General features: G+C 44.9%; 8 protein-coding genes across 8 annotated transcripts; 5 read left to right on the top strand and 3 right to left on the bottom strand.

Moving 5' to 3' along the window:
- Positions 1-103: 103 nt before the first annotated feature.
- On the top strand, positions 104-5,316 carry I203_107092 (uncharacterized protein; the record flags this gene model as incomplete). Its single annotated transcript, XM_065518131.1, has 16 exons — positions 104-982; positions 1,043-1,319; positions 1,390-2,070; positions 2,143-2,192; positions 2,251-2,499; positions 2,571-2,705; positions 2,758-2,802; positions 2,864-2,879; positions 2,961-3,074; positions 3,136-3,317; positions 3,385-3,496; positions 3,556-3,644; positions 3,708-3,822; positions 3,894-3,999; positions 4,092-4,521; positions 4,597-5,316. 16 exons carry the CDS (start codon positions 104-106, stop codon positions 5,314-5,316), a joined length of 4,200 nt encoding a protein of 1,399 aa, XP_065372861.1.
- Positions 5,317-5,833: 517 nt separating this feature from the next.
- On the bottom strand, positions 5,834-7,412 carry I203_107093 (uncharacterized protein; the record flags this gene model as incomplete). Its single annotated transcript, XM_019145178.1, has 7 exons — positions 5,834-5,969; positions 6,073-6,173; positions 6,312-6,392; positions 6,498-6,592; positions 6,657-6,782; positions 6,870-7,085; positions 7,187-7,412. 7 exons carry the CDS (start codon positions 7,410-7,412, stop codon positions 5,834-5,836), a joined length of 981 nt encoding a protein of 326 aa, XP_019004997.1.
- Positions 7,413-7,967: 555 nt separating this feature from the next.
- I203_107094 (uncharacterized protein) lies at positions 7,968-10,098 on the bottom strand (the record flags this gene model as incomplete). The annotated part of the gene is made up of 12 exons (XM_019145179.1): positions 7,968-8,066; positions 8,142-8,558; positions 8,622-8,691; positions 8,750-8,853; positions 8,918-8,968; positions 9,024-9,099; positions 9,178-9,257; positions 9,330-9,521; positions 9,606-9,713; positions 9,777-9,803; positions 9,878-9,885; positions 9,960-10,098. The coding sequence occupies 12 exons, from the start codon at positions 10,096-10,098 to the stop codon at positions 7,968-7,970; spliced, it is 1,371 nt and encodes a 456-aa protein (XP_019004998.1).
- A 1,703-nt stretch (positions 10,099-11,801) lies between these two features.
- Positions 11,802-13,841, top strand: I203_107095 (uncharacterized protein; the record flags this gene model as incomplete). The annotated part of the gene is made up of 9 exons (XM_019145180.1): positions 11,802-12,194; positions 12,265-12,419; positions 12,472-12,662; positions 12,742-12,849; positions 12,918-13,127; positions 13,190-13,248; positions 13,332-13,369; positions 13,465-13,544; positions 13,615-13,841. 9 exons carry the CDS (start codon positions 11,802-11,804, stop codon positions 13,839-13,841), a joined length of 1,461 nt encoding a protein of 486 aa, XP_019004999.1.
- A 784-nt stretch (positions 13,842-14,625) lies between these two features.
- I203_107096 (uncharacterized protein) lies at positions 14,626-17,650 on the top strand (the record flags this gene model as incomplete). The annotated part of the gene is made up of 6 exons (XM_019145181.1): positions 14,626-14,901; positions 15,059-15,968; positions 16,031-16,622; positions 16,675-16,815; positions 17,002-17,124; positions 17,185-17,650. 6 exons carry the CDS (start codon positions 14,626-14,628, stop codon positions 17,648-17,650), a joined length of 2,508 nt encoding a protein of 835 aa, XP_019005000.1.
- Positions 17,651-18,529: 879 nt separating this feature from the next.
- Positions 18,530-22,335, top strand: I203_107097 (uncharacterized protein; the record flags this gene model as incomplete). The annotated part of the gene is made up of 15 exons (XM_065518132.1): positions 18,530-18,774; positions 18,861-18,924; positions 18,984-19,097; positions 19,154-19,206; positions 19,267-19,380; positions 19,454-19,811; positions 19,872-19,973; positions 20,029-20,088; positions 20,141-20,811; positions 20,895-21,011; positions 21,069-21,112; positions 21,169-21,655; positions 21,712-21,762; positions 21,820-21,913; positions 21,979-22,335. 15 exons carry the CDS (start codon positions 18,530-18,532, stop codon positions 22,333-22,335), a joined length of 2,931 nt encoding a protein of 976 aa, XP_065372862.1.
- Positions 22,336-22,436: 101 nt separating this feature from the next.
- Positions 22,437-22,966, bottom strand: I203_107098 (uncharacterized protein; the record flags this gene model as incomplete). Its single annotated transcript, XM_019145183.1, has 3 exons — positions 22,437-22,602; positions 22,695-22,806; positions 22,885-22,966. 3 exons carry the CDS (start codon positions 22,964-22,966, stop codon positions 22,437-22,439), a joined length of 360 nt encoding a protein of 119 aa, XP_019005002.1.
- Positions 22,967-23,738: 772 nt separating this feature from the next.
- I203_107099 (uncharacterized protein) lies at positions 23,739-26,833 on the top strand (the record flags this gene model as incomplete). The annotated part of the gene is made up of 11 exons (XM_019145184.1): positions 23,739-24,042; positions 24,614-24,711; positions 24,835-24,939; positions 25,030-25,095; positions 25,150-25,218; positions 25,292-25,404; positions 25,487-25,624; positions 25,686-25,846; positions 25,902-25,963; positions 26,022-26,063; positions 26,123-26,833. The coding sequence occupies 11 exons, from the start codon at positions 23,739-23,741 to the stop codon at positions 26,831-26,833; spliced, it is 1,869 nt and encodes a 622-aa protein (XP_019005003.1).
- Positions 26,834-26,893: the final 60 nt, after the last annotated feature.

Consider the following 26,893-nt stretch of genomic DNA (forward strand, 5'->3'; position numbering starts at 1 on the left):
CCACCTCGCTCTGTTACTACGGTGTCTTGTCGTCCCTGACGACCAGAACACCACTACCACCTCTTCTCAAATTATTGGTCTGCACCCCGGAAAATCGTTGATCATGGTTGCCCTCAATCTAACTTCCCTTGGACGTACGTCCGGTAAAAAAATTATCTCTTTTGAAGATCCCTCTCCTCCTGGTCTACCTCATAAACCAACTCATTTCCCTCAGACACCATATCTGCAATCCAAGCTTGACGATAACTCATCAATTAAGAGAGATCCATTCGCACGAAACGACGTTTTACAACATTCCTCGATTTATAATACTTTCACTACTAATTCTCCTACCCTTAATAATAACACCAAGAACGAGCAACGAGATATCAACTATACTGGAGGCGGTCATAGACATAAGAGAAACGAATCGGACTTCTCGTTAGATCGACAAGTAGTAGATATCGTAGCGGATTACGTCAAACCTGAATCTGACAAAGAACTCTCCTCTTCTCATACTACTACTAGGAAACCTCAATATAGGGAACATAAGAATTCCGATTTCTTATCTGCAAGTGCACCATTATCGCCCGTTCTGTCTGAAAGACCTACGCCAAGTAGAGCATCGTCATTCAACGATCAATCTTCAGCTCCACCTTCACCCCTCATTGCTCCGTCGATTTTATCGCAAGGATCCACTTCTACAAATTTACATCAATCCAAACCTACCAATATGAGAGGGAGCAATATCCGTAGAGGAGGAAGTAAAACTTCTACCAAGACTTCTGTACCTCATGGACCGGGCATGTTGGAGAAAATGGAAGAGCTAGATGAGCTGAAAGGCTTAAGAAACGATTCAATGCCCCATATCTTATCAAGCTTCGACAGGACGTTCAACCAATCTGTCACGAGTGTCGGATCGAGGACTAAAGCAGACAAAATGCTAGGCATAGACTCGAATGCTAAGTTGGCTTCTTTGTATTTGGTTTCGGGATTAGCAAAAGTGAGTAGCAACCTTTCCCTCTTAGCTTGATCCGACGTGTCTGATCCTCGACCCCTTTAGTCCACCGCTCAATGGTCTTTTGCCGATTCCGATTCTTCACGCGGTGTACAACCACTCGAGGACTCCATGGGCCTCTTCTGGCGTCCTGAGATGTTGGGTAGTTCCTTCAGTGGAGAGAAGACCGAGGAATCCTCTCGAGCAAGGAAAGATTCTAAATCGAGTACTTTCACCAATGGGCTGTCCAAAGATATCAGAGGGAAATACGTTCCAGATGCTGGACCTGATGGTGCTCAAAGACTCGTATCTAAGAGTATCAAATTCGCTCATCCCCGAGATGGTAAGTCGTTATCATTCACGATTTGGTAGGGCAAAGTGTTCAGCTCATAATCCGGAATTGAGTTATGTAGTCGAGGTCGTCAATTCGACTTTGTCACCTCCCACTACCTGTCACGCATTCACATTCACGATCCCTCGACACGATACTCTCGCTGCGATCGCTCGAACCCGATTGGACAGTGCATTATCCGGCGCTCCAAACACGCTCTCGATGTTATCCGCAATTGACGAACAAGGTAATTTGGATCCATCATTGCATCTACAAGCGAGGGGTAATCCGAACGTACGAAATTCCAATTCCGCATCAGCTACTGAACTTACTTTTCACGGAGTGACATTGACTGTATGGACTCATGCCGATCGAGATAGGGCGGTCCAATTGAAAACTATTAAGATGCGTGCTGAGCGCGCCAAGTTAGGTCAAGGTTCACTCAACTCTGTCAATCCATTGGCTCAACAACAGCGAAAGGGCTCGACTGCTCCTAGTGAAGGTAAGAAGGGAGGAACCAAACGGGGTTCATTACAATATATGATGGGCAGAAATCAATCTGAAGGCGATATCACTGGTACGAGTGAGACCGAAACGGGCATGAGTGATTCGGATCTTGAAGGACCATTAGGTCGAAGAGCGATGATCAGAAATACGATGAATAGCGATAGACTGTCAACTGTTGATAGTGTACCTGAGGATGTGGCTGCTGCGTACGACGAAGCGAGCGATATATTCTGGATGCCTTATGCTATTACACTTGGTAAGTGGATGACATTCCTAACCCTGACCTGATATCTTAATGGCTGATACGAATGTGTACTTACACTATCAGTCTCTCGATTCCCCATATATGACTTCTTACAAGACTATCTCCGATTAAGTGTGAGTCCGAAATATACCTGATTGTTCGGTTAAGCTGATGGTATATCTATATGTATAGTGGGCAAGGTTCTCCAAGAATGCTAAGATCCATATGACCCAGATCAACAGATTGTTAAATTATGATCCTCCAAGACCAGGAGAGGCATTTAAACTGCCTGTAGGAGAGAAGTCAGAAGATGAAGTGGTAGTCGAAGGACATATGCCAGGCGGTCTGATGGACTTCGACAAAGGTTTGATGAAAGTGGATTTCCAACTTTGGCCTTTGTTCCAAGCTGTCGAATTGGATCATATCATCACTGCTGCCGAGGTGAGATAACCCTCTTTCTGCTATTATAGAGTGATGCTGATGCTGATAGTACTGTATCGGCCCCCTTTTAGGTCGCTTTGTCAAACTCTGGAAGAATCATCTTTTGCTCGAAACATCCCGCGATGATCAATGTAGCTGTCAGTACGCTCAAGTATATTGTCGAATTGAGGGGATGGGATGATATCACCATGCCGATGATACATGCTGTGAGTATATGAAGCCTATCTCTCAGATTCACTGTGCTGACATACCACTTAGCGTGATACGACGTTCGTCATTGAAGATCCTGGACCTTATATTATCGTGAGTTATCTCGATTTTGCGATACTTGATGCCAGGGCTTGCAATTTACTGGTCAGTATAGGGTATGCCAACCGAATGTCGATACCTCCTGGTTCCACCTCCAGAAGCAGTCATCGTTGACATCGATACCAAGTGAGTTTTCGATATGTCGAATGAAGCTGACGAATTTAGTTCTCTATCTTGTAAATCGCCACCGTTTGGAGTCATCACCCCTCGACCCAAACGAGAGAAGATCAAACAAAAACTTTTATCGGCTTTGGGTCATTCTTACCGTAAGTTAGCTTATCAGTCATGTCTCTCGGACATTCGTATTGACTGATGGCTCCATTATAGCTATGGACCGAAGTATCCCCATGGAATTCAAGGTGTCTTACCCTAAAGGCAATTTCCGCAATTTCAATCGATTCACATACAAGGGCGAGAGACCTCATTATCTCGGAGAAAGGTTGAAAGCGCCCAGCTGGTGGAGACATGAAGCTATCATTTCCGTGTTCGATAAGATCCTGGCTGATAAGGTAAGCTCAAGTTTTAAAATCGTCCGCCTAGGTTTGATTGGAGCTAACATGTTGTGTGTTGTTGTAGCACAAAAAGCCTACGTTAATTCAGAGATTGATGAAATCCGGTATGGCCAGATCACAAGCTCAATTATCGGTTGGCGAACAGCTTGCTAAAGCCATGATGAGAAGAAGAGCCTGTGAGTGATCAATCCTTACATTTTCTTCTACAGATATAGAAACTGATGGCATGAGACAGTACACTACGTTGAGACAAGGGACGACCTCGAGCTCAAAGTTGCTAAGATTAACAAGCGATTACTCAAATTGATTCAGGAAGGTGATCATGTGAGTCCTTCCACACCTTGGCAACTCATTGGGATATTCAGCTCATGTTCATGGTGTTGGCAGTGGAAGAAACAATTTGAGATGTTCGAGAAGTACGCGGATCGCCTGACGATCGAAGCTAATGAGCTGAAAACTAAGATCGAAAGGGAAAGGAGGGAAGCCAAGAGATTATCTAATCGTAAGCTGTCCTTCTCTTTTTGGTAGGAAATTGAGAAATAGCTGTACTGATATTCACTGGTTGTCTGATAGTGGCGAATGAACAGACCAAGCAGAATGTCGAGCTGGAAGAAAAGTTGAAAAATACCGAAGATGCTAGAGCGGAGGCCATGAGACAATTATCAGATATGCATCAATCGTAAGTCTAATGTCTAAGCGATATTGACGCAATCTTTAGTTTTATGTCTGTCAAGCTAATGAACTATATCATTCGTTCTTTTCGCTATGCAGTATTCAAGAATTAGAGAGAGAAAGGGAGGAAATTATGAATTGTCTCGAAGCCCAGATCAACGGCGCCTTAGCTGGTCTACCCAGCTCTCTAAACCCATTGGGTGGTGCAGGATCCGATACTTCCTCTCGACCCGGTACGCCCAATACCAATGTCAACGAAGCGTCATCGATCCGATCATTCTCGAAAGGTTCGACTAGATCCAGACCTGCTACCGCCAATTCGATGCTCTCCACTCAATCGAAACCCATGAGTGTACTAGGTCAAGTGAAGGGTATTGGGAATGACAGTAAATTGAATAAAAGGGCTTCGGTAGTAACGGGTGCGACGGTTGAGACTGAGACTGAACGTGGATTAGGCTTCGGATTGCCAACTGGAAGCTTGAGTGGGAATGATCTGATCGCTCACAGGGTAGCCAGTATACAAGCTAAGGTGGGTTTTCCTTCCATCCATACACAATTTCGTTAATAAGAATTTGGTACTGACAAAGGGGGAATAAATCAACAGCTCGAACTCGCCTTGAACGTAGTTTCATCCCAACGTTCATCAAGCGTCATGACTTCCTCGTCCGTTCCGACGGATAGCGAAGTAGATTTTGAATCGGGTAACGAAACGGATACAGAGGGTAACATAACTATCACCGGAACTAGGAAATATCAATTTAAAGATACGGAGGAGGAAGAGGAAGATGCAGAGATACCGGATAAAGATAATAACAAAACTCCTACAGCGTCTAGAAGACCTTCAAATGCTGATCTGCCCATTGCTACCACTACAACCAAAGATAAAGAGGTCGTTCCGCCCCTGCCAGCACCGTCAAATAGGAAATCAGGTGGCAGTGAAGAATTCTTATCTGCCGATGAATCTTTTCCAAACTCAGCCCCTGCCAAGGACATAAAACCCAGATCACCCGTTGTAGGTAGAACCAAAAATACCTCCTCGTCAGCTCCTGCACCTACACCGATAATCATGAAACCTAAATCACGAACTCCCGCCAAGAACTCACCCAAGAAAAAAGTCAACGGGACCAGGAACTTCACTCCGCCTTCACCTGCTGCAGACGATAGTGATGCATCTGACATCACAGCTCATCCCCAGACTCAGAAGAAAGTGCTTAACGGCAAGAAAGGGTGCAACTACGATGATGAGGAAGAAGCGTTCGATAAAGATGGCAAGAGGTTATCGGCTATGTCAAGTACGACTATCGCTTTTGGACAGGCTGTTTGATCGTTTGATTTGATTTGATACGTTTTTTCGATTTGAAAAACTTCTGTCTGATTCTGATTAGCTTCTCATAAGGATGTCTGGAATTTGTCTATCACTACTGTTTTTCTCAAATTCAAACCTGTCTGACATATATGTTAACGCTTATGCAGTGCAGTTTCGTTTGCCTTTACTGCTTCATGTAGTTATCATATTCATCTATATACCTTGCTTATCTACATAAACCCTTTGTTTATAATTTCAATTGTGGTATATGCACACCTGTTAAAGTATAAGATGGGCTGATCTATTGAGATCTCAGTAAACGTATATACAATACAATGAACGGGTTAAGCGGGTTAGGCAACAACAGTAATTTCATCTGCCGTCACTTTCTTGTGTTGCAAGCCCTTCAATGTTGATACCTAAAACCTTTTCCACTGTTCTACAATTCCATAGCCTGAGCCAGATTTCACATCACTAGACTGATCACTCCTCACTTTACACTAGTTCAACGAGATATGCACATGTGAACACTCTTCTAGATGATATGTTCCGTTTGATCGTCCAATAGCATTGGCGATTTTGATGGATCAGGTATCTTACGAGTACCCATAGCTTCTGTTACTCCGCTCGAAGCCAAGAATTGAGCCCATTTGGGTTCGATGAACAGACCACTGGAAGAGAAGCAGGTCAGTCATTCAGTCATTGTACATGACATTGGGTATATCGAGTGATATCGAAAGTGGGAATAAAAGACATTCTGAATTGACAACTCACGTAGCATCGGCTATCCTCTCTCCATTGGTCGTCTCCATATATCCACTGACTACGCTCTTCCTGCCTTTGATCGATTCGAGCTTGGTATGCACTATGACGAACTGCAATAAAGGTTCAGAGCTATAAGCACCCATCAAGTAGTGATACTTTGACCGGAGAGAACCATCTTCACATAGGTGGAATTAAATGCACATTGCGTAGATTGGGTGAAGAGCGGTTCAGGTTCAGGAAATACTTACTTGGTCTGCCATGCAAGGTGACCTATAGTTGATATTCAGATTCGCAGTTACACCAATATTGGATGGAAGATTGAGAAGAGCCTGATTTGAGTGAAGCTCAGGACATCAGCATGGAATCGCGAAGAGTATGAGACATGACCAACAGCGAGTTGGATGACAGACTTTGATGGCTGCAATATTACTTACGTTCCTCGCCAACGTCTCATCGAATACAGTAGCTAACAATCCTCCGTGAATGATACCATCATGTCCACAAAGTGCTCTTCCAAGGTGTATCACAGCTACCAAGGTAATGTATAATGGCATCAGCTCTTCGATCCTCTAGCAGAAAGCTAGGGAACTTACCGATCGCTTCTGATTCATCTGTTTTGGCAAATAACACAGGTGCGATGGCTAACATCCCTGGACCTCTCAATGATCCAGCCGTGAGGGAGTTGTGCACCTTGTTAGGATCATAGTTCTGGTAGGGTCCTGTTCATGGAGCATCAGATCAGCCATGCTCGCCCCTTCAGCTCCTCCTGGCTATCCTTTCCAGCCTACTGTAAAGCCCAGACTCACTAGTCTCGTACCATTCCCCTTCTCCCACTTTTTTTCTCATATCTTCTACAATGTTCAGCTCATGTATGCAGCTCTCCATGTCGCTCGTATGGCTCTGACCCCTCGGGCTGTCCTTATGAGGGGGTGGAGGAGCATAGCGGGGGAAGATGAATAACACCAATTGAGGAGGGAAGGCCGCGCCTGCTACGTATACAGCGGGAAAAGCTAGAGCCAAAGCTATACGATGGGCATGGGGATGTCAGCTTTCAGCAGTTGCAGGTCCAGGTCGCATAGCTAAGCTGCAAAGCGCGCAATACAGAATTTGAAATTCAACTTACCAAACCTAGTAGCCCACCTCCTGAAAGCACCTGGACCGCTCCTCTGCCTGGGTGTCGACTCAGCATGACCATGCGAATGAGAATGACCATGAGTCCTCCCGTGGGCGTGAGTAGCGGTGGAGAATCTCTTCGTCACTAGTTGACTCGATCGTGCTCTGGTCACTTGAGCTGATGGACCGGGTAAGGTACCTCGTAAAGTCGGCAAGAAAGCGGCTCTGAAAGACATGTCGCTGAACCTGAGGTTTGAGACACGATTGTTTGTATTTTTCGTTGAAACTCGATTTGGATATGTGATATCCGGTATGACAAATAGAAAGAGATCAGAGATTGATCACTGTCACAACGAATGATGTCTCGTACAAGACAGAGAGTAGCGACTATGACTTGTGCTTCGATTTTCCCCGGGTAGCGGTGGTGATGGGTCGTTCCGTACCGCTACCGTGCCGCGTGTTGCTTGTTTCCTTTTGTGCCCCACATGGTTGTCCTCCCTCTACCCCGCATCTTTCGGGTTTTTTCGACCGGGAACACTGCGATACTTCGGACCATCATTTTCCCACCTTCAGCTTGAACCTGGTCGAGTATCCACGTTTGAACTGTATACGATACAGAATATGATGATTATAGCTACTAAACTGATACCTTTCGAGCAATCAAATATATTATATACATTCACACAAGAACTTATGATCACCTTATCTCGTCAGCTGAAGCAGCGCTTGTTCAACAAGAGCCAGCGAAAGCCGAGAATCACCTATCCACTCGGAACATCTCAATTCACCGGTTATGCCTTTTCAATCACTTGGGACGTCGTAACTACTATATTGACCTCAGTGGGTCTGACAGGCCTAGCAAGATCCGCTGGAGATCTGAAATTACTCAACTAAACGTTGATCGATCGTAAATCAGCACTGATGGACCAAAAAAACCTAATTGCCATTACGTGGAATGCACTTACAACTTCAGGAGATTCATCTAGACCTTCATCGGGTCTCAACATCCTCTCTCCACCTGTAGGCGCAAAGGGGGCATCACCTCTAGAGTTCAAACTGTCCATCGTCCTATTTCGCTCTCTGTGCATATCACTTTCCAAGGCAATCGCAACTGCATCACCTGACTCAACCTCGTCCAGCCCGCTCAGTCTCGTCTTCTCGATATTCAGTCGTTCACCCAAAGCTCCCCACGGATTAGACCTTCTCTGAGCTGTCTCAATATCCCGATGGTATATGTCTCGGTCGTCGTCTTTGTGCGATCCGATGGTTGAGGAAGAAGGAAGAATGCGCATGTCCCTTCGATGGCTTGGTCGGGCTTGACGAATGAATACGTTGGCCGTCTTTGATGGATCTTCCAGATGGGAGTTTCGGGGTAAGAGCATCTATAAGATTAAATTGCGTTAGAATTGCAAGTGAATTTCAAGGACAGGGCCGAAGAGACTTACCATGAGAGATAAACCATTGGAGGTGAAGACGAAGAATAATCCGCATACAAAGAAGAGGTCTAGCCAAAAACTGATAGGTATCAAGGAATTATCAATAAAAGCAAACATATTGCCTTTAAGTCACTTACGGTGTGGTATTGACATGCTTGTGTTTCGTTTGGCCATCAATTGATAATGTCAAGATACAAAAGACATAGAGGAATCGGAAGAGTGTTCGAACGCCGTTCATTTCCTGGTCGATCGATAATGTATGTATAAGCTGGATGATCTTTCCACATGTATCAATGAGGACCTACTTTGAAATACTCCAATCGGGCCATGACATCGGCATTCGCACCTTGTCGACGCTGTTCCAAGTATTCAGCTAAGCATCAGGATACTTGGACTTTGCATGTAACTTACAGATTCATTGACGAAACCTGGAAATACCAACCACAACCATAAACTCATGAAGAACAGCAAACATGCAAGGACCGACCTGTTATTCGATAATATGATTGCAAGCAATCAGGACAGATCTTCGATTTGTACAAGCATCTAGGATGTGATCACTTACCCAGCCATGAATATATTGGCTTCCATTTTGATCAGATTGGTAGTTTCCAAATTGCCTATAGCAGGTATTACAGTGATGACCTAATTTATTCCAACAATTCAATCCAAGCTAGACAGGTGACAGAAGGGTTACGATTGCCGTATATAACTCACGGTAACACTGATGAGTACCCATAGCTTGAACCAGATACTCCTGAACCAATGTCTATTATCTCTTTTTCGAATAGCGTTAATCAAATAAGCCCAGTAGAGAGTTTCTTCTGAATGAATCGCAAGGACTATACCCCATCCTACGCATAGGAGCTGGTATGAGAATCGAACGTAATCTTGTTTACTTTTTTCCCACTAAACACATGAGTCAACGTTGTCATCTATTCATTCATCTTAAATGCGGTCCGGGAGAGATAAACAGGAAGGGAATTGACATACAAGCTGGAATGGTACGGGCATGATCTCACTCTCATGCTCTGAAATTGGAACTACTGCGTAGTATTCTGTATATTTGACCCATACTAGGATTACATTCCACGCTGTGAACTATATCATGGACTCGATCTCTCAGCAATGTTTCATGATGAGAAGGTGGGGAGGAGCACTCACTAGGAGAGCAGATATGATGAACATCCACTAAGTACAGATCCAGATAAAAACCGTCAGTCTGCTAAAGTATTAAATGTGGCTCTCAGCGATGCCCGACTTACCACTATGACTGGTCACGCAAATACACCTGTTAGCATGACTACGCATTGTATGGTATAGGAAACGTTAGAATAGTCAACTCACTGAACCTAAACGCACTCCTCTTGTTGAAAATCATACAACGAAACTTATCGTATTTCCATAAATGCCAAATTAGAAAGGCATCACCTAAGATGGTTGCTAGAGCTCCGAGGAATTGGGCCGTGGGGGATTCGTGACACATATTGAGAGTGTATCAAACACTTGTTCGAGTCTCACCAATTGATGTGGTACTGCCTGATCGAGCACAAATCAATTGAGAATCACGAGATATGGAAAGGAAAGGAATGAGATGAGATTTTCATGAGCTGTTGATTGAGGACATCTCACTTATAAGATTTGGTTGTCCCCACCTTTATGAAGAGGATATGACATATTACATGACGACCATCACTTGCTCGTCAGCGGATGAGTTGTGATCGCAGAGCATCCTTTAGAACAACTTCAATCACACGCACGGATACACTCACGATCGGAATTATTGGGTGATGAGTCCTAGCTTGACCCTTTCGCAGTAATTTCCTCACGACGAGTAACGCTAGTAGTTTGTTGGTGATCCGTCAAATATGGAAAGCAAAGATATGCCATGATGGATCTCGACATTGTTAGTTCGGAGATCAGTTAGCGTGTGTTAGCATGTACATATACAGTGAGTATACACAGTACAGTATCACACAATGTTCGAGACATACACACAGACCATATTCGGCCTAGCGTTTCATCATTTGGATCAATGTAAGACGACAGTGAGGGATAAGATTCTTCGGAATAGGAAGAAAGGTTGATCCATTCGAGGGATGTCGGTGTATATCCCTACCTGCTTAAATCCCTTCCAATCAATCATTTAGATTTAAAAAACCCAATCTTTGGGACAGTCGAAGGACAACTTCGTGTCTTGTTTGTATTGTCGAACCTGGTATGATTAAATGATTGGATTCGATGATGCTATGCTTGGTTTTGATCATCCGTTAGTTGTGTGCCAATCAGGTCACTTCAGGCAAAGGTAAGTATGTACACAATATCTTCTTCATATGAATTGGAATTGAGATCTCCTTTGAGGGCGATCGTTGCCGAAATACCGGATCACCACATGTTACCCTTTTGATACACCCCCCGTGAGATATCTGAAACAGTTACCTTACTTCAGCTCGGGGGAGATGATCCGAAAGAAGCGGTACGAGCGGTGACACTGTTCGGAATACCTTACCCGTAGTATTCGGTGAAGGTGACAGCGTACATTCTCTTCGATCATTCATCGAGGTACACTGTATCTTGGCATCAAGAGGTACAGAGGTATACAGGTGTAGTGAATCGACCTCGTCCTGGCATCAACATGGGAACCATCTTTTTGGAAGTGACGGAATCAAATCCGATTCGATCAAACAGGGTTGGAGGAACTCGATGTAAGAGTAAGTGATCAGTTCTGTGACGAGCTCCCTTGTACGTCCCGGACTACGAGTAGAGTCTCGTATAGAACTTCCTTCCATGGGGATAATTTCGCGTATGATAGACGTCACTTAGAGCAAAATACGCCCTCGTTCGGCTATCTATGACTCACAAAGAATTACTCAAAGTGGAAATTTTGCTCGTCATTTAGCCGTTCCTCACGTGATCAAGCGAAGCGGGACCGCAACGATAGTTCCAGTTAATTAAGCTAGTGGAATGATAATTCATCCTATCAGTCTAACTATCGACAACTCAGCCACAGCCCAGTCGCTGGTAGACGGACAATACACCGATCTGATCCAATCTGCTCCCGGTGTTATCATCGTGATAGATCCGGATTCTTACTCGTACCTTTCTACTTTCAGAAATATTCGAGTAAGAGTAATGTTGAATCCTGTCGTCATCTGATCTACTTGTATTGTTGGGTAGTACGAAGCGAAGATGGTCAAGAAGAAGGGTACTGGGGCTGCAGGTGATCGTGGGGCTTCGATTGGCCCCAATCCAAGTCCAGATCAAGATATAAAAAGCCCTGACTCTTCAAGCCGAATCAAGAAGAAGAATAAGAGTAACACCATCAACGATACCACTCATACCGCAAAATCGAAAATACTGAACAGTAATAACTTCATGATGCTCAACGCACTTGTGGCCTTCGGTATATTGAGTTTAGCTGTTTATGCCCAGAAAGACAAAGAGGGTATTAGAGGGTTGATGAAGAGGAACAATACTGGAAGTGGATCTTCTGGTGCGCCTCGGTATGCCCAGGTAATTAGACCTAGTAGTTTCGCTGTTCTTGATCAAGTACCTTCACCAGTCGATCATAATTATACGACCGTGAGCACCCCATCTCCCTCTGTTCTATATTGTCATCCAATATGGAAACTAACTTGATGCTCCGTTTTAGTTGTTTTATCCTCCTGGGACCCATGAAGACTCTTTGAAAGAGAAACCATTCTTGATTTTCGATGATGAATTTTACGATATAATCGGATCGGATCCTACTTTGACGGTTATTGCCGATGGAGGTACCAACCCTCTTTTCCACGAAGCGACCGTATGGTAAGTCTACTCGTTCTGCCCATTGAAACTGAACATGCTAATTCTCGTACAGGTATCCACCTACAGACGAAGTGTTCTTCGTCCAAAATGCAGGAGCACCAGCAGCTGGAACGGGATTGAACAAATCGGCTATCGTACAGAAAATCAGTCTCTCACAAGCACAAAACGTCTCAGCTAGTAACAATGGAGGTTCGGTAGATGTTATCACTGTCAATACTTCAGTTCCAGTTATTAACCCTAACGGTCAGTACACTCATTCGGCATTTCGTTAAAAGAAGCATCATTGCTGATGATAAGTATCGTAATGCTGACGACGATACAGGAGCGACAAACTTCCGTGGTAAGATCGTATTCACAGGTGAAGGTCAAGGTGACAACGTACCTCCTGCTTTATATTTGGTCGATCCTAGTGAACCTCACGATACCACTGGTGAGCCCTACCTGCACTGCATTTGCCATGATTCACTCCCAGATTGACAGCTATCGCTTGCTTCATAGTCATCTTGAACAATTACTACGGTCGTCAATTCAACTCTTTGAACGATGTTGCTGTCAATCCTCGAAATAAGCAGTTATACTTCACGGATGTGACATATGGTTACTTGCAAGATTTCAGACCTGCTCCTGTCTTACCTAACCAGGTTTACAGATTTAACGTCGATACAGGTGCACTAGGTGTTGCTGCTGATGGCTTTAATCTGCCTAATGGTGCGTTAAATCACTTAAAGGGAAAATATGAATGGGTCATGCTGATAATTTTCGTTTCTTAGGTATCACTTTTTCTCCGGATGGAAAGTACGCTTACGTCGCTGATACTGGTGCAAATGCTGTGAGCAATTATTTCGATCAGATCCCAATTAATTCGACTCGACAATTTGGAATACATTTTTTTTTTGCTGACGCCATTAATAGGGTTTCTGGGGTTGGAATTACACGAATCCATCAACTTTGTAAGTGAAACAAATTGGCCGGAGCATAAAGCATACTTCTTTATTTCCTATCGGCAAGAGGACAAAAGCTGATTGCGTAAGACACTACTACGTAGATATCGATTTGATGTGAATGATGATGGTACTCTGGACAATCGAAATACATTCGCCTATATAGATGCTGGAGTACCAGATGGTATGTTTTCAACTAATTCACTACAATTTTGCGTACGAACGAAGTAACTGATACGTTGGAATGCTTGTAGGTGTTCACTGCGATTCTGAAGGAAACGTTTATGCAGGTGTAGGAGATGGTATATCAGTATGGAACCCAGCTGGAACGTTATTAGGTAAAATCTGGTTAGGTACTACCAGTGCCAACTTCCAATTTGCAGGAAAAGGTAGAATGGTCATTTGTGCCGAAACGAAATTGTATTATGTCACTTTAGGTGCTGAAGGTGCGGATATAACCAGTTCACGATATTCGGGTTGAAGCTGCTGTCCTCGTAGATCTAGGGAAAGAGTGAAGAACGCAGGTGTCAAAGGAGGAATCTAGATCTTATATCTTATCTTAATTTTTATAAATGGCGAAAACTAGAATGAAACCGTGAGAAGTGCGTTACTTGCCTCGGTTCTTATTTCATGATGACTGCGAACAAGAAGTTAGACTGCATGGTGTAAGACGTAAGATAAGTAACAAGACTCCTGCAGCCCGGACATAACCGATCCAAGTCATTCATACCTTTGTTTTTGAATCGATGAATTCAGCGGTTTCAATTCATCGACTTTACCCCGCGTGATCAGGAGTAACTATCCACCGTCTCAGATCGGCCGGCTCAATCTGGCTGATCTGATGATAAAACCCCACAATTGAGTTGGGTTGATTAGCACGAATTACTCGATTTGGTTGGGTGATGGGATGACTTGCCACCTCGTAAATCGCGTTATCTCCGGTTGTAGTAGTCGTGTAGCTTCCGAGTTGGTGGGTTTGAACCCTGAAACAACAGTGTAATCAGTCAGGTCCACCCATGGCAGGCATTCAGACGACTCATCACTGCGATACCACACCACTAGGTCGCCATCTCTTATCACACCATATCACATTCTATTCAGATAGATAGCGCACATATATAACTAGCTGTCCCATCCTAGGAGTTCGTCGTCTCCCTCTTCAATTCATTTTCCTTTTCCCTCTTACATACTTGTTGTAATCTGTTATCGTATTCCATTGTTATCCATCAATCCACCTATCTGTCACGCATTTGCCACCAATCATCATGCGCCCTTCAGCGCTCCTTGCTGTCCTTCCTTTACTCGCCACTACCCCTCTCATCCTCGCTAGACCAACATACGATGATGTTCCTCAAGTGAGAGAACGAAAGTCGCTCTCTTTTGGTCCGGTACACAAGCATCATTCCTTCCAAGTCATCGACGAGCCTCCCGTCGCTGTCTCTGCTCTTCTCAACGAGCCGGTAGACTACAAGGATGTAGCTAGTACATTTATCGCTAAGAAAGTCGGTCCTGAGGGAGAGGCATTCTATATCCGAGAAGACGTGAGTTCGAGGGCTTTTCCTTCTTCACCTTTGTCATTCATGATCACCTCATGTTCTATCACTCCCATGCCGCGTCTCAGCCGATACCTCATATCCTCTGAGACATATCCTAATCTTATCAACAATTCACTAACGCCCTTCCTCCATTCTGATATAGAGTTACACCGATGCCTCAACCGGTGTTACCCGAATCTTCGCCAAGCAACTCGTCAACGGACTTGAAGTGTCTGATGGTGATCTCAACATCAACATCGATTCCAATGGTCGAGTCCTCTCATGGGGTAACTTATTCCACCCTGGAGAATTGCCCAACATCCACGACGCGTTGGAAGGTACTTCTGGCGAGACCGAACGAACTTGTCAAATCCTTCAAGATACCTACGATGCTCATCTCGACCATCTTTCCGGACTCAAGGGTGAGGAAGGAGCCTGGGGATTGGTCAAATCTGCTGCTCAAGTCATCCTCGGTGGATCCTACTCTTCGAAAGATCAGTCTACCGATGAACATGCTGTCAAGAAGATTCACAAGTCTATGAGAAATGTCAGACATCATCAAAAAGCTTTATGTCAACAACCCATCAGAGAGACCTCTTCGGGTATCTTATCACCCGTTGAAGGTTTGCTCACCCTCTTACCTAGGATTCACGCCAGCAACGACGATTTTCAAGGTGTCTCCGTCATGGACTTGACTTCTATCCCCAAACATAACCTCAAACCTAAAGATGCTCCTGCCGAACCTCCCACCGAGATTATTTCTGGACCGGGTCTAGATAAATCAGGAGTCATCTCTGACGTACCTGCTCGACTTATGTATACTCAAGTTTCCGAAGGTGCCCCAAGACTCGTCTGGAACTATGTCGTCGAGATGAAAGATAGTTGGTACGAAGCTTATGTCGATGTCAAGACTGGTGAACTCCTCAGAATCGTCGATTGGGCTACTGATTTCGATTTCGAACCTTACAACACTCAAGGCCACAAGGAAGTTGAAGTTAAGAAAGGTGGTCACCAAAAGCCACTTCCTAATCCTCACAAATATGAACCTTACTCTTACCAAGTATTTCCATGGGGTGAGTTTTGTCTCTATCTCTCGACAATCCGTTGAGGCATTTACTCATGTTTCGATGTTTAGGTGTAAATGACCCTTCTGTCGGAAATTTGACGGTAGTCACCAAACCATGGGATAACGTTGCCTCACCTCTCGGATGGCACAAGTTCCCATCTTCCGCCAACCCTTACGAAACCCCTATCGACGGTATGCACGTTCACACCAATTATACGGTCTTCAAGACTACTGCGGGTAATAATGTCTACGCTCATGAAGATTGGGAAGGACGAAATAACTTCTTACACAACTACCGACCTATCGCTAACGACACTATCTTCGTCTATGATTATCTGGAACCTGAAGGTGTAAGACCCAAAGATTATGTTGAGATGGCCGTCACCCAGCTCTTCTACACTTCAAACATGTACCATGATTTACTCCACCGACTTGGTTTCGATGAACTCTCAGGTAACTTCCAAGTTTACAACTTTGAGAAGGGAGGTAAAGGTGGAGACCCCGTTATTTGCAATGCTCAAGATGGATCGGGTTACAATAATGCCAACTTCATGACTCCACCTGATGGGGAGGCTCCGAGGATGAGGATGTACGTATGGGATACCGCTACTCCTTACAGGGACGGTGATCTCGAGAGCGCAATCGTCATACACGAGTACTCGTGAGTTGGCCAAAGTCGAAAGAGAGGAGAGAAGCTGATTTGTGCGAGATAGACACGGTTTATCCACACGATTGACAGGTGGTCCCGCTAACTCGGGTTGTCTGGGTTGGGGTGAAGCGGGAGGTATGGGCGAAGGTTGGGGTGACTACTATGCTACGAGCATTCGTCAGATCGAGGAGCACAAGAACTTCAAGTAAGTCCTGTTGTTCTGTCTTGCTTGTGAAGACGGTGAGAAAGAGGCTTGAAGGATTATTTGGGAGGGATATGCTGCGCCACTCTTTCCCAAAAAAAGGGTCAAGCGGAGGTCGCCGATCAGTTTAGATATTCGTGGCAATCACTGGTCTTTGTTCCATTGCTGATTATATGCTCGCAACGACAGGAACAACTCCGACGTCTATCCAATGGGCGCATGGGCGGCTAATAGTGCTGGTGGTATCCGTCATTATCCATACACTACTGATATGGATGTCAACCCATCCACCTATAAGTTCCTGAATAAAGGGTGCGTCAACTCACAAACCTTTTTAACCTGTATGTTTAGCTGACCGTCAACATTTGACAGAAACTATTGGGGCGTACACGCTATCGGAGAGGTCTGGGCTGCGATCCTCCATCACGTTTCCCAAAGACTCGTCGAGAAGCACGGATTTGGAGAGACCTTATTCCCTCCCGAGGATCCTTCCAAGCCCAACGATTACTACACCAAGACCAGCTCAGAATCTGTTGACGCCGCTGGTAGACCCAAACCTCTCATCCCCAAGCACGGTAACACCCTTCTAGCTCAGTTGGTGCTTGACGGTATGAAGATCCAACCTTGTCGACCTACATTCTTCGATGCTCGAGATGCCATCATCCAAGCTGACCAAATCCGAACTGGAGGTGACAACTACTGTGATCTTTGGTCTGCCTTCGCTGAAAGAGGTCTCGGTGAGGATGCTAGATTGGATGGTAGTACTCCTTGGGGAGGTGGCATCAGAGTTGATGGTTTCAAATTACCTAAGAAATGTAGGAAATCTCATTTCGAGTAAGGTATGTCATCACATTATAAGATCAAGTAGAAGCCATCTTCCCTTTTCTCTTTGTCTGATCTTTTCCTGACCAATCTGTATCTGTTCAAATCCATCAATACCAATAGCTATAGGAATAAAGTATCTGTAGACCGTTGTAAACAATTTCATCTATATATCATATTTCATTTCTTGTCCAAGTTTCTCCAAGTTTCAATTGTCATAGTTTTATGAAATGTTCAAGAATGTATGCAGACTATAAGATATATCTTTGCCATAGCTTCTGTAGCATCGAGAAATCAATCAACACAGCGTACAGAACGAGGAGGCAGCAAGGGGAGAGGAAGGGAAGGATGAGAGGTGCAATGGCGGAGTCAGCGATGGCGAGGCGAGAGGGGGTGAACGAGAGATCAAGGGGAGATGCAGAGACGAGGAGAGAGGAGAGGAGTAGGTTATACGCTGAGGAGGAGTGGATGAGAAGGGAGAGGACAGGAGGGAGAGGAGTGGCAGAATGTTATTCATCAGAAGAACTGGACCACCTCATCCACATTGGGGTCTTAGCAGGGACACTTAAGCCCTATAAGTCCTTCTCAAATGCATGATGCACACTGTTCTACCCAAGACTCACCCTCACGTCCACCTCGCATTCTGCATAGAGCCCCATACCACCTCAGCTTCTCGGTGATTGACCAAACCACGTGTGCTATCGCCTCCACTCGTCGTGCTTTGAGCTCTCTGGGTGAATGACGATGGCCAATTTGTTATTGTGGGTTTTGACTGTCTTGCCCCTCCTTGTGTCAGAGACATATAAAACATATCAACAACAAATCATCATGTCCATACGGCGAGACTGATCCCCCAAGATTATAACATAACCGACACGACAGACTGGATTCGACGATGTCTTTCACTCTCTCCCCAACCTCGATCTCGAACTTCTCGCCGACCCCTTCCACTCCCTCGAGATTCCCTTCTCCCGCTCCCGCTCCTTCACCGTCTAGTCCTAGCAGCCAGAACGGACTGCTCATACCGACTGACCGACCTCTGGAGGAGCTAGAAACTAAATGGCTGAGGAAATTGGGCAATCTCAAGGTGGAGAAGGAAGTTAGGTTGCAGGGTTATGCATTATATTCTTTGAGAAGCTGGTGAGTGGTATCTCAATTCAAAGATGTCAAGGCGACTCGGAATATGCATTGGAATACGCTGCTAAGATGTTTGGGATCTTTTATAGGTTCTTGTCACGCACTCACTTCTCGCATACGATTGTCACTCAGACTGGTAAACCGACAGAGCAGGTGAGTGATAGACTTCTTCAGCGGCGATGGCATATGTGGTACTGATTAGATTGTTATAGATATCTGTATATCTTCTTGTCCCCGCACCTACCTTATCGCAGCAGGAAGGTGCATTTGAAATCATCAATGCCATCCGATTTTTGGCGGCGGAAACGCAGTCGACTGCTCGTAGAGTGAGCAACCTTGCAGTATCTCGATGGCGTAGCTGATGATCGTTCGTCCCGTACAGACCGAATATGGAACATTACTTGTCACTACACCAGCAGCATTTGGACAAGAAGTGTAAGCTGTTCAAGACCCTTCAACCACGTACGAGAATAGGCTAATTCGTCGAACTCGTAGTAATCCTGTTCCCGGTGGTGACTTCCGAGTTGCAAAGCCATATATCACTGTCAATACCGGATTGAGAAGATTAGGATGTGGTGGAAGAGCTTTTATAGGGATGGAAAGTCCAATGTCAGTCGAATCTATCTACTTTTCATCTTCGTGAACTGGAACATCTCATGCTGATGCTGCTTGTGGCCCATAGTCCCGCACTTCGAAGGAAATTCCACGAACTATATAGAATACCTCAACCTGCTCATTCGACCGTCCCCTTATCGCGAAACACCTCACCAACCACATCTCCCACCAACAAACAAACTCTTTCGACATCCCCCTTATCCGAATCTCTCTCCCAAAATTACGATATCACCTCGGACCCATTCACCTTCCTTGTCATCGAGCTGGTAAAGCTGATCCAAGCGTCACTCGCTTTGTGGGGACTTTACGGCCATATCAGAGGAGATATGGAGATTGACGGATTGTTTTGCGATGAGACTAAAGCTGGAATATTCAGATGGAGGAGGATTATGGGTATGGAACATGAAGAGTCACTGAAGCTTGAGGTGAGCACGTATGACCTAGGGCTATTTGGTATGGGGTTTTGAGCTGATAGAAATAAGTAGAAAGAAACATCTGGGGGCTGTATCGATCCCAAGACTTTAGCTGCACTTCTGAGCTCGGTGACGAGTGTACACTATCAGCTCGACGCTTTGGATGTGGAGAAGGTGAGAGCTACCTCAGGTCGTTGAGAGCAACTTTGATTTCCAATATACTTCGCAGCTTCCTAAAGACCCATTTACCAGTATCAAACGCTTCTTGAATACTTGGGCAGCATACCAGGTCAGTCATTACTCCACCATATGTGTTTCGGATACTAACTCATTGTATGCAGACGTGCACCGCGACCTCACTTGACATGCCTCACTACCTGACTATCCACTCGATCCGATCTCTAGCCCAACACTATCTTGCCGATCGAACGAGACACCCTGGAGATGCATTGAAAGTGCATAAACTGCTGTTCAATGGTGTAGCTCAAGCCACAAGTTCGATATCTGCGAATCTCAAGGGCGGGACAACCGAAGATACGCCCATCCGAAAACGAGAGCACCATTTACGATTCAAGGGAGATGACGAAAACGATGGTGAAGGAGTGGGACTGATCATCCCTGAGGGGGAGGTCGGACCGGTCGCACCTCCCGATGTAATCACTACCGATCTGGAAGCGTATATCAAAGGGATATTGAGATCGAGGGAAAAAGATTGGGATATAATGGGAGCGAGACGTGTAGCTGAATTGTGGAATGGGACCGTCGCTGAGGGTTTAGAGAATGACAAGCCGAAGAGAAAAGGTAGAATGAGAAGTATGAATAGCTCGACTGGAAGCATGCGAGATCCCAACAGAGGAGTATTAAAGAAACGAACTCAATCAAGGGATTTCCATTCATATGGTAGTAATGGTGGGATCAAAGAAGACGACGAAGGTGATAATATCAAAGATGCGATTAAGGAAATTTCGGGAAGAGCTGGTCAGGCGATCAAAGGTGGCTTCGGATTAGTATCGTAAGTGTACCAGTATTTCTTTCTCCACCATCATGATCAAAGAAGAGATGAGCTCACAAAAAGTGTTGAACACACCCGTATAGCCGACGAGGAACGACTTATGATACTTCGGATTCTGAGACTGGTGGTCCTGGACCAACTACGCTCAAGTCGGCGATAATGAGGAAAAGGCAGAGTACGGTGCCGCTCTTGATTGAACCGTGAGTCGCAGGTGAATACACTGTGCTATGAGTTAGATTGGCTGAAGATTGTTGTAGGGATCTGGAAGAGATTGACGAGCAGCTGGATAGGGGTCAATCAGGTAAGTAATAAACAGTATTGCCCGTTTGGTGACACGCTGTACTAACACTCCATTAGCTTCACCAAGCCCGTCGACTTCCACCAGACCATTAGACCGATCATGGAACACATCCTCACGACCGACCTTTCTAACGGCCAATACCAGAGCGCAGTCGAAGCGGCCATCGATCATCACCCAAATTTCAGGGAACGAGAGTGATATATGGTCCAGGGCATCTCTAGCGGCAGGACTCAGTCCCACAGATGAAAGGTCAGATGTGGAATTTTCCAATCGCAATTCTTCCGTTGGAGGTCATTCCCGCACACCCTCTGGACAACTTGCATCAAACGGTAACACTAGACCTGCAATAATCAGGACTCCGTCCGATAGAGCCTTAGCGTGGAGAAACAGGGGTCGAGCTACAGCGATGTTGAGGACCGCGAGCGATGGTGCGGACGTATGTATTGAGGAAACGGGAATGGAATGGGAGGTTCTGAATCCACATGGGACGGGGAAGAGGAGCGGTGAAGACTTGGGAGAGAAGTTATTGGACTTGACGAGGAGGTGAGTGATGATAGCATCAATGGCAGAAGGAGATAAAGCTGATTTTGTGTTTTTAGACATTCACTGGAACAGGTTGACTTTTACAAGGATATGAGGAGGGTCGAATCGTGAGTTGATGTGAATTGTATATCAAGAACCATTGCTGATGCTTGAATTTCATTCAGTGAGCACCTACAGATAGATGTGGAGATGTGCGCTGTAGTACTTGACTTGCGCGAAAGGGAAAGACAGTTAGCTCAAAGAGCAAAAGACGTCAAAGTGAGTTGTGCATTGATTTTTTTTCCAAAAGTACAAGTACAACATATCTAATTTTTCATGTATAGTTATTGGAAGAGAGCGTATTTCAAACGTTATCGCAATTTATCACCGCCCTCGAATCCCGACGATCCTATGTCGATCAACTTTCTTCCACGTCCAGTGCGGTCAGGACTCAGATCGAGGCCTTGGAAGTGGACGATGAGCACGATCATGAGAATTCTCCTAGGGACAGATTCCATTATTACCTGAGTGAAGAGACGCATCGACCGGAGTTACTAGATGATTTGAGTAGGTTGAAAGAGATGTGGGAAGGGATAAGGAAAGAGCAGGAAGAGAAAAGGAAGATTGCCGAGAGTGATGATTCGTTGAATAAATTTGGGATAGGGAGAAAAGGGAAAGGAAGATGGTGGAGCTGGTTTTGATGAGGCAAGGTGTGATGTCGTATTTGAAGTTGTACTGTACATATTTTAGAGGAAAGATGCTATGTTGTAGTGAGATAAAGATGCAGATGCAGGTGCAGGCGCTATATTCTCTCTTGTTGAGTGCTTGAAGAAGGTGTATTCTGACTTGAAGATGGAGATGAGCTCGAAGGTATCGATGTGGTCGCTTCAGGTTTGGGTGCAGTCGGATTCGGGTTGTCGACATCACCTAATCCGAGATTACTGAAGTCGTCTCTTGTCATCAGACCGCTAAGTGAATTGAAAGATCATCAGTACATATGCGAAATGGGTTTCTAATACGATAAAGCCAGAAACAGAGCTAGTCATCGTACCGCACTCACTGATCCATCCTGCATTCTAGATATTTCTTGGATTGTAGTCTACATTGACCATTGTCGTTTGAATGTAATTTAAGACATTTCAGATACGATAACATGAATTCTTTACATTCACCTATATCGTATATCATAGACGACAAGGGTCAGCTCACGCAAGGTAAAGTGGTGATCATTGACTAAACAAAGAACCCACCATCATGATCTAAAGGGAAAGAACCCCTCTGAGGAGGTGAGACTTTGAACGTATCTGCGAATCCTGGTCTACCAAATGACATTGTGTGATCTAATGCTCTGTTTCTTCTGTTCTTCTGTTCTTCCCGGTTATTCGTCAAGCTGCAAGTGCGTATCAATCAGAATCTGTAGGAGATGTCAGTTGATGTGTCTGTATACATCCTCTTTAACTCGTATACGAGCATTTCCAACTTTTTGTACGTGATCGATATCATCCGATCAAGACTCGGTTACGTAATACATCGGCAGAGGTACATATATGTACATTCTCTCATCGTTCTTTCTCTTTCCTTTTCTCTTTCCTTCCCTTTCCCTACCATATCAATCCCTACATTAATTCACAAGACATCCAATCGTCACCCCGAATCACTTTCTGTCACCGTCAATATCCAATCACTGACTTGATCTGCATCTCGCTCAGCGGGTCTCTCAAAAGCTATCGGGAATTGGGTAAACTGTCGGTGTGGACCTTCTGGACAAGATATTCCTCTATTCGTCGACCTGTATATTTGGCTTTAGTCGAACATCTTTCCCCGGACCAGTGTTCAAGGAATCGAGAATCGTTTGCTCGCTGTCAAGGACCTGTTGTGTGAGAAGAGCCCACGATTTCAATCCCGATAAGTCTGTCTCGCAGTGGAGAAATATCAGTATCGTTCAGTCGAGGAATTGAGGGCTTCTGTCTGATCTAAGTAATAACGTGAGGGACTAGAAGATAGGAAAGGTGATCCACGAAGATAATTTAATCGCTCCTTCGTGCGAGTGCGTAAGATTATAATCTGTTCTCGTCGAACAAGAGTCGTTGGTAAGAGGTGAAAAATGAGTCATATTCCCCCACCACCCTCTTTCTTACCTGCCCCACCCAAATTCAATGCCTTTGCCGATTCCAACAACAACAACAATCAAGCGTATCATCCACAAGCGGGAGGATCGGGATCGGTTTCCGGATCAGGTGTGAATGATAATTATGGTGGAGGACAACAAAGGGATATGTATGCGGATCGCAATAACAATAACAACAGTAATAGAAGGAAGGGAAGAGGTGGTGGAGGTGGAGGAGTAGGTGGAAGACGAGGTGGTGGAGGGGGAGGGGGAAGAGGAGGTGATAGGGAGAGAAGTCCCGGTGAGCAATTTCATTCTATTGATCTGAATTCATGAGACAAAAGACACCTCGTTGGCGAAAACGAAATTTCCCTCTATTCCATTCTCATTTCTACAAAGCAATCTTATATTTAAGATCACGAATTCCAATTCTTATGCGTCTTTTTTCACTTGATTCCATTGTTTTGAGATTATGACTTTGTGAGATTTGTTGGTAGTCGTGAGAAAGGATCAAATGAAGTTGAGGGTTTTAGCCTAATCGTCAGATTTGAACATTCAATGGATAATGGCCTGAGTTGAGCTAGTCTCCTTGAGTGCCTATAAGAAGCCAAAACATGGGATCCTTGAGCTGAGGTGAAACGTGGTATCTCATTCATGTTCGTTCACGACGAATGTTGGTTTATGATGAAAAAGTGTTTGGTTTTTATATATGATATTCCGGTCAATCCCCTGTTGATCCACTGAAATTACGTTTTCTTCTCTCTGAGTTCAAACACCCAATCTATGTTCATCGTACTCCATAAATGTTTGTTTCCAGCACGAATGCTAATCTTACCGATACCCTGATTGTCATTTCTCGTTCCGTCTCACAGATCGAGGTGGTAGAAGAAGACATGTCGAAACTCGTTCCGTCGAAGATCGTATCCAAGCTGAGAGAGTTTGCAGAACACTTTTCGTCCGTAATGTATCTGTAAGTTTATGCATCCCTTCATCAATAATCACCATATTCAAATATGATTACTGCTACTGGAGAATTCATGGCGATTGTGTAAGAGTGATGCTGATACTGACGATGATGATACGGAATGACCAGTACGAAGCTGATTCAGACGCATTACAACATTCGTTCTCGACTTACGGTGAGGTCAAAACTTGGTATGATAGGATTAAAGAGAGGGGTATCATCTTTGTGACTTATGTGAGTGATCCAAACCAAACAACCCAAACCCACAGGAGACCACAAATCGAAGATTGATCATCTCATCTGTTCATATTCCGCACGTTACAGTTCGACCTACGTGCAGCACAAAGAGCAAGAGATGGTATGCACAGTCTGAAAGCTGGTGATAGACCCGTAAGTGACTCATTCGTTTTGGAACGAATTGTCTGAGCTAATGTTTTCACGAAGATCGACGTGCATTATAGTCTACCAAGGGATAAAGATTTGATTGGGGATTGTGATCGAGAAAAGAACCAGGTAAGTATAGATAAAGAATACTTCACAAAGATTAATTTTCTCTCGATCTGATATCGTTCGTTTGCTATCTCAGGGCTCGATCCTCGTTTTTGTTCATCCACCTAGAGTCATCAACGAGTATGAGCTGGGAAGGATGTGCGAACAGTTCGGTGATGTGAAAACTATCAAACCTGGTAGAGAGCCCGCGTAAGTAAATGATCTTTCCCATCTTCATCACAAGAATTTCCTCCGACAGGGCTTGACTGATAATATATCGTACGATCACCAGCGAGAAGATAGTAGAATATTATGATTCAAGAGGATCGGCGTTATTCTACGATAAGATGTCCAATCAACCTTTCCAAGGTGGGACTTTGGAATTGAAATTTATATGGGATGAGAAAGAGGATGCTTTGCCTCCGCCACCGTAAGCTACTTTGCTAATCTGATGCAGACGTGCCATAACTTATCATGTATTGTTGTTTTAGCATTACGGAAAAAACAAGCACTAATCACCCTTACCGAAGTGGTGAAGGGCCTGGGTATGGCGAAGTCAGAGGCGGTAGACATAACCAACCTCCCCCACCTCCCCTTCAGGGTGCGAGAGATCCTCGTGCAAGATCTCCAATAAGAGGTAGTGATAGACGAAGTAAGCCTTTCTCATTTTGCCCAATGTATAAGTGACTGATATGATGTATAAACAGGCTCGTACGGTTCCAATCCACCTGGTCCAAGAAGGTATGGTGATGGACCGCCCTCTATACCTGTAGGTGGACTTTGTCCGGACTTTGCTTTGGCAATTAGCTGACGTCAAATCTTGGTAGCCCGGCGACGATAGATTGGAGCAAGCTCGTAAAGTCCAACAAGTGAGTGGACTAAACTGATTTTCAATCCGGTACCTTTACTAATGTCGTCGTTTCAACAGCTTTTGGCGAATTTAGGTGGACCCAATCCTTCTGGTCCACCCGCACCTCCTCCTCAAGGTGGGTTCCCTGCCAGGGGGCCCATGCCTTCTCTGCCATCGACGATGAATGGTCCACCACCTTATCCACCGAGGGATACAGGATATACACCTGGACCTGGACCCCCTCCTCCTAGCGGTAATTACAGACCAGTACCACCACCATCTATCTCGCAAGGTGGGAATAACAGTTATCCACCTTATCCACCACCACCTCAACAAAGTTACTCAAATTCTAATCCTGCTCCCAGTCCATATCCATCGTCTGGACCACCTGGAAATGGATACAACCCCCTGCCGCCTCCACCAAGTCAGAACCCGTATAACGTCCCACCTCCCATCCAAGGATCGTACGGTAACCCACCTCCCCCTCCGGCTATCCAAAGTCCTTACAACCCATCAACACCGGCACCTCAAAATTACCCACCTTACCCACCTGCTTCTAATGCCGGCGGTGCTGATCCTCCTCCACCGGGACAAGGATCAGGTCAAGGACATAGATATGGACAATCGTCCGGTGGATATGGTGGATACCCAATTCCACCTGCGCCGAACCCCAATCCAGGTGGGTCGGTCCCTGGTCAAGCGAAAGATGTCGGTAGTTTGTTAGCTATGCTTGTGAGTGTTCTTTTCAAAACAGAAGTGGATCGTATGTTGATCTATCATGATGTTTGATAGAGTAATCGATAGATGAGTGTTCATTTGTAAAGAAGTAGAGGTAGAGGATTGAGAGAG

Source organism: Kwoniella mangroviensis, chromosome 2 (genome assembly GCF_000507465.2).
Source record: "Kwoniella mangroviensis CBS 8507 chromosome 2, whole genome shotgun sequence".
In the NCBI taxonomy this organism is placed as follows: domain Eukaryota; kingdom Fungi; phylum Basidiomycota; class Tremellomycetes; order Tremellales; family Cryptococcaceae; genus Kwoniella; species Kwoniella mangrovensis.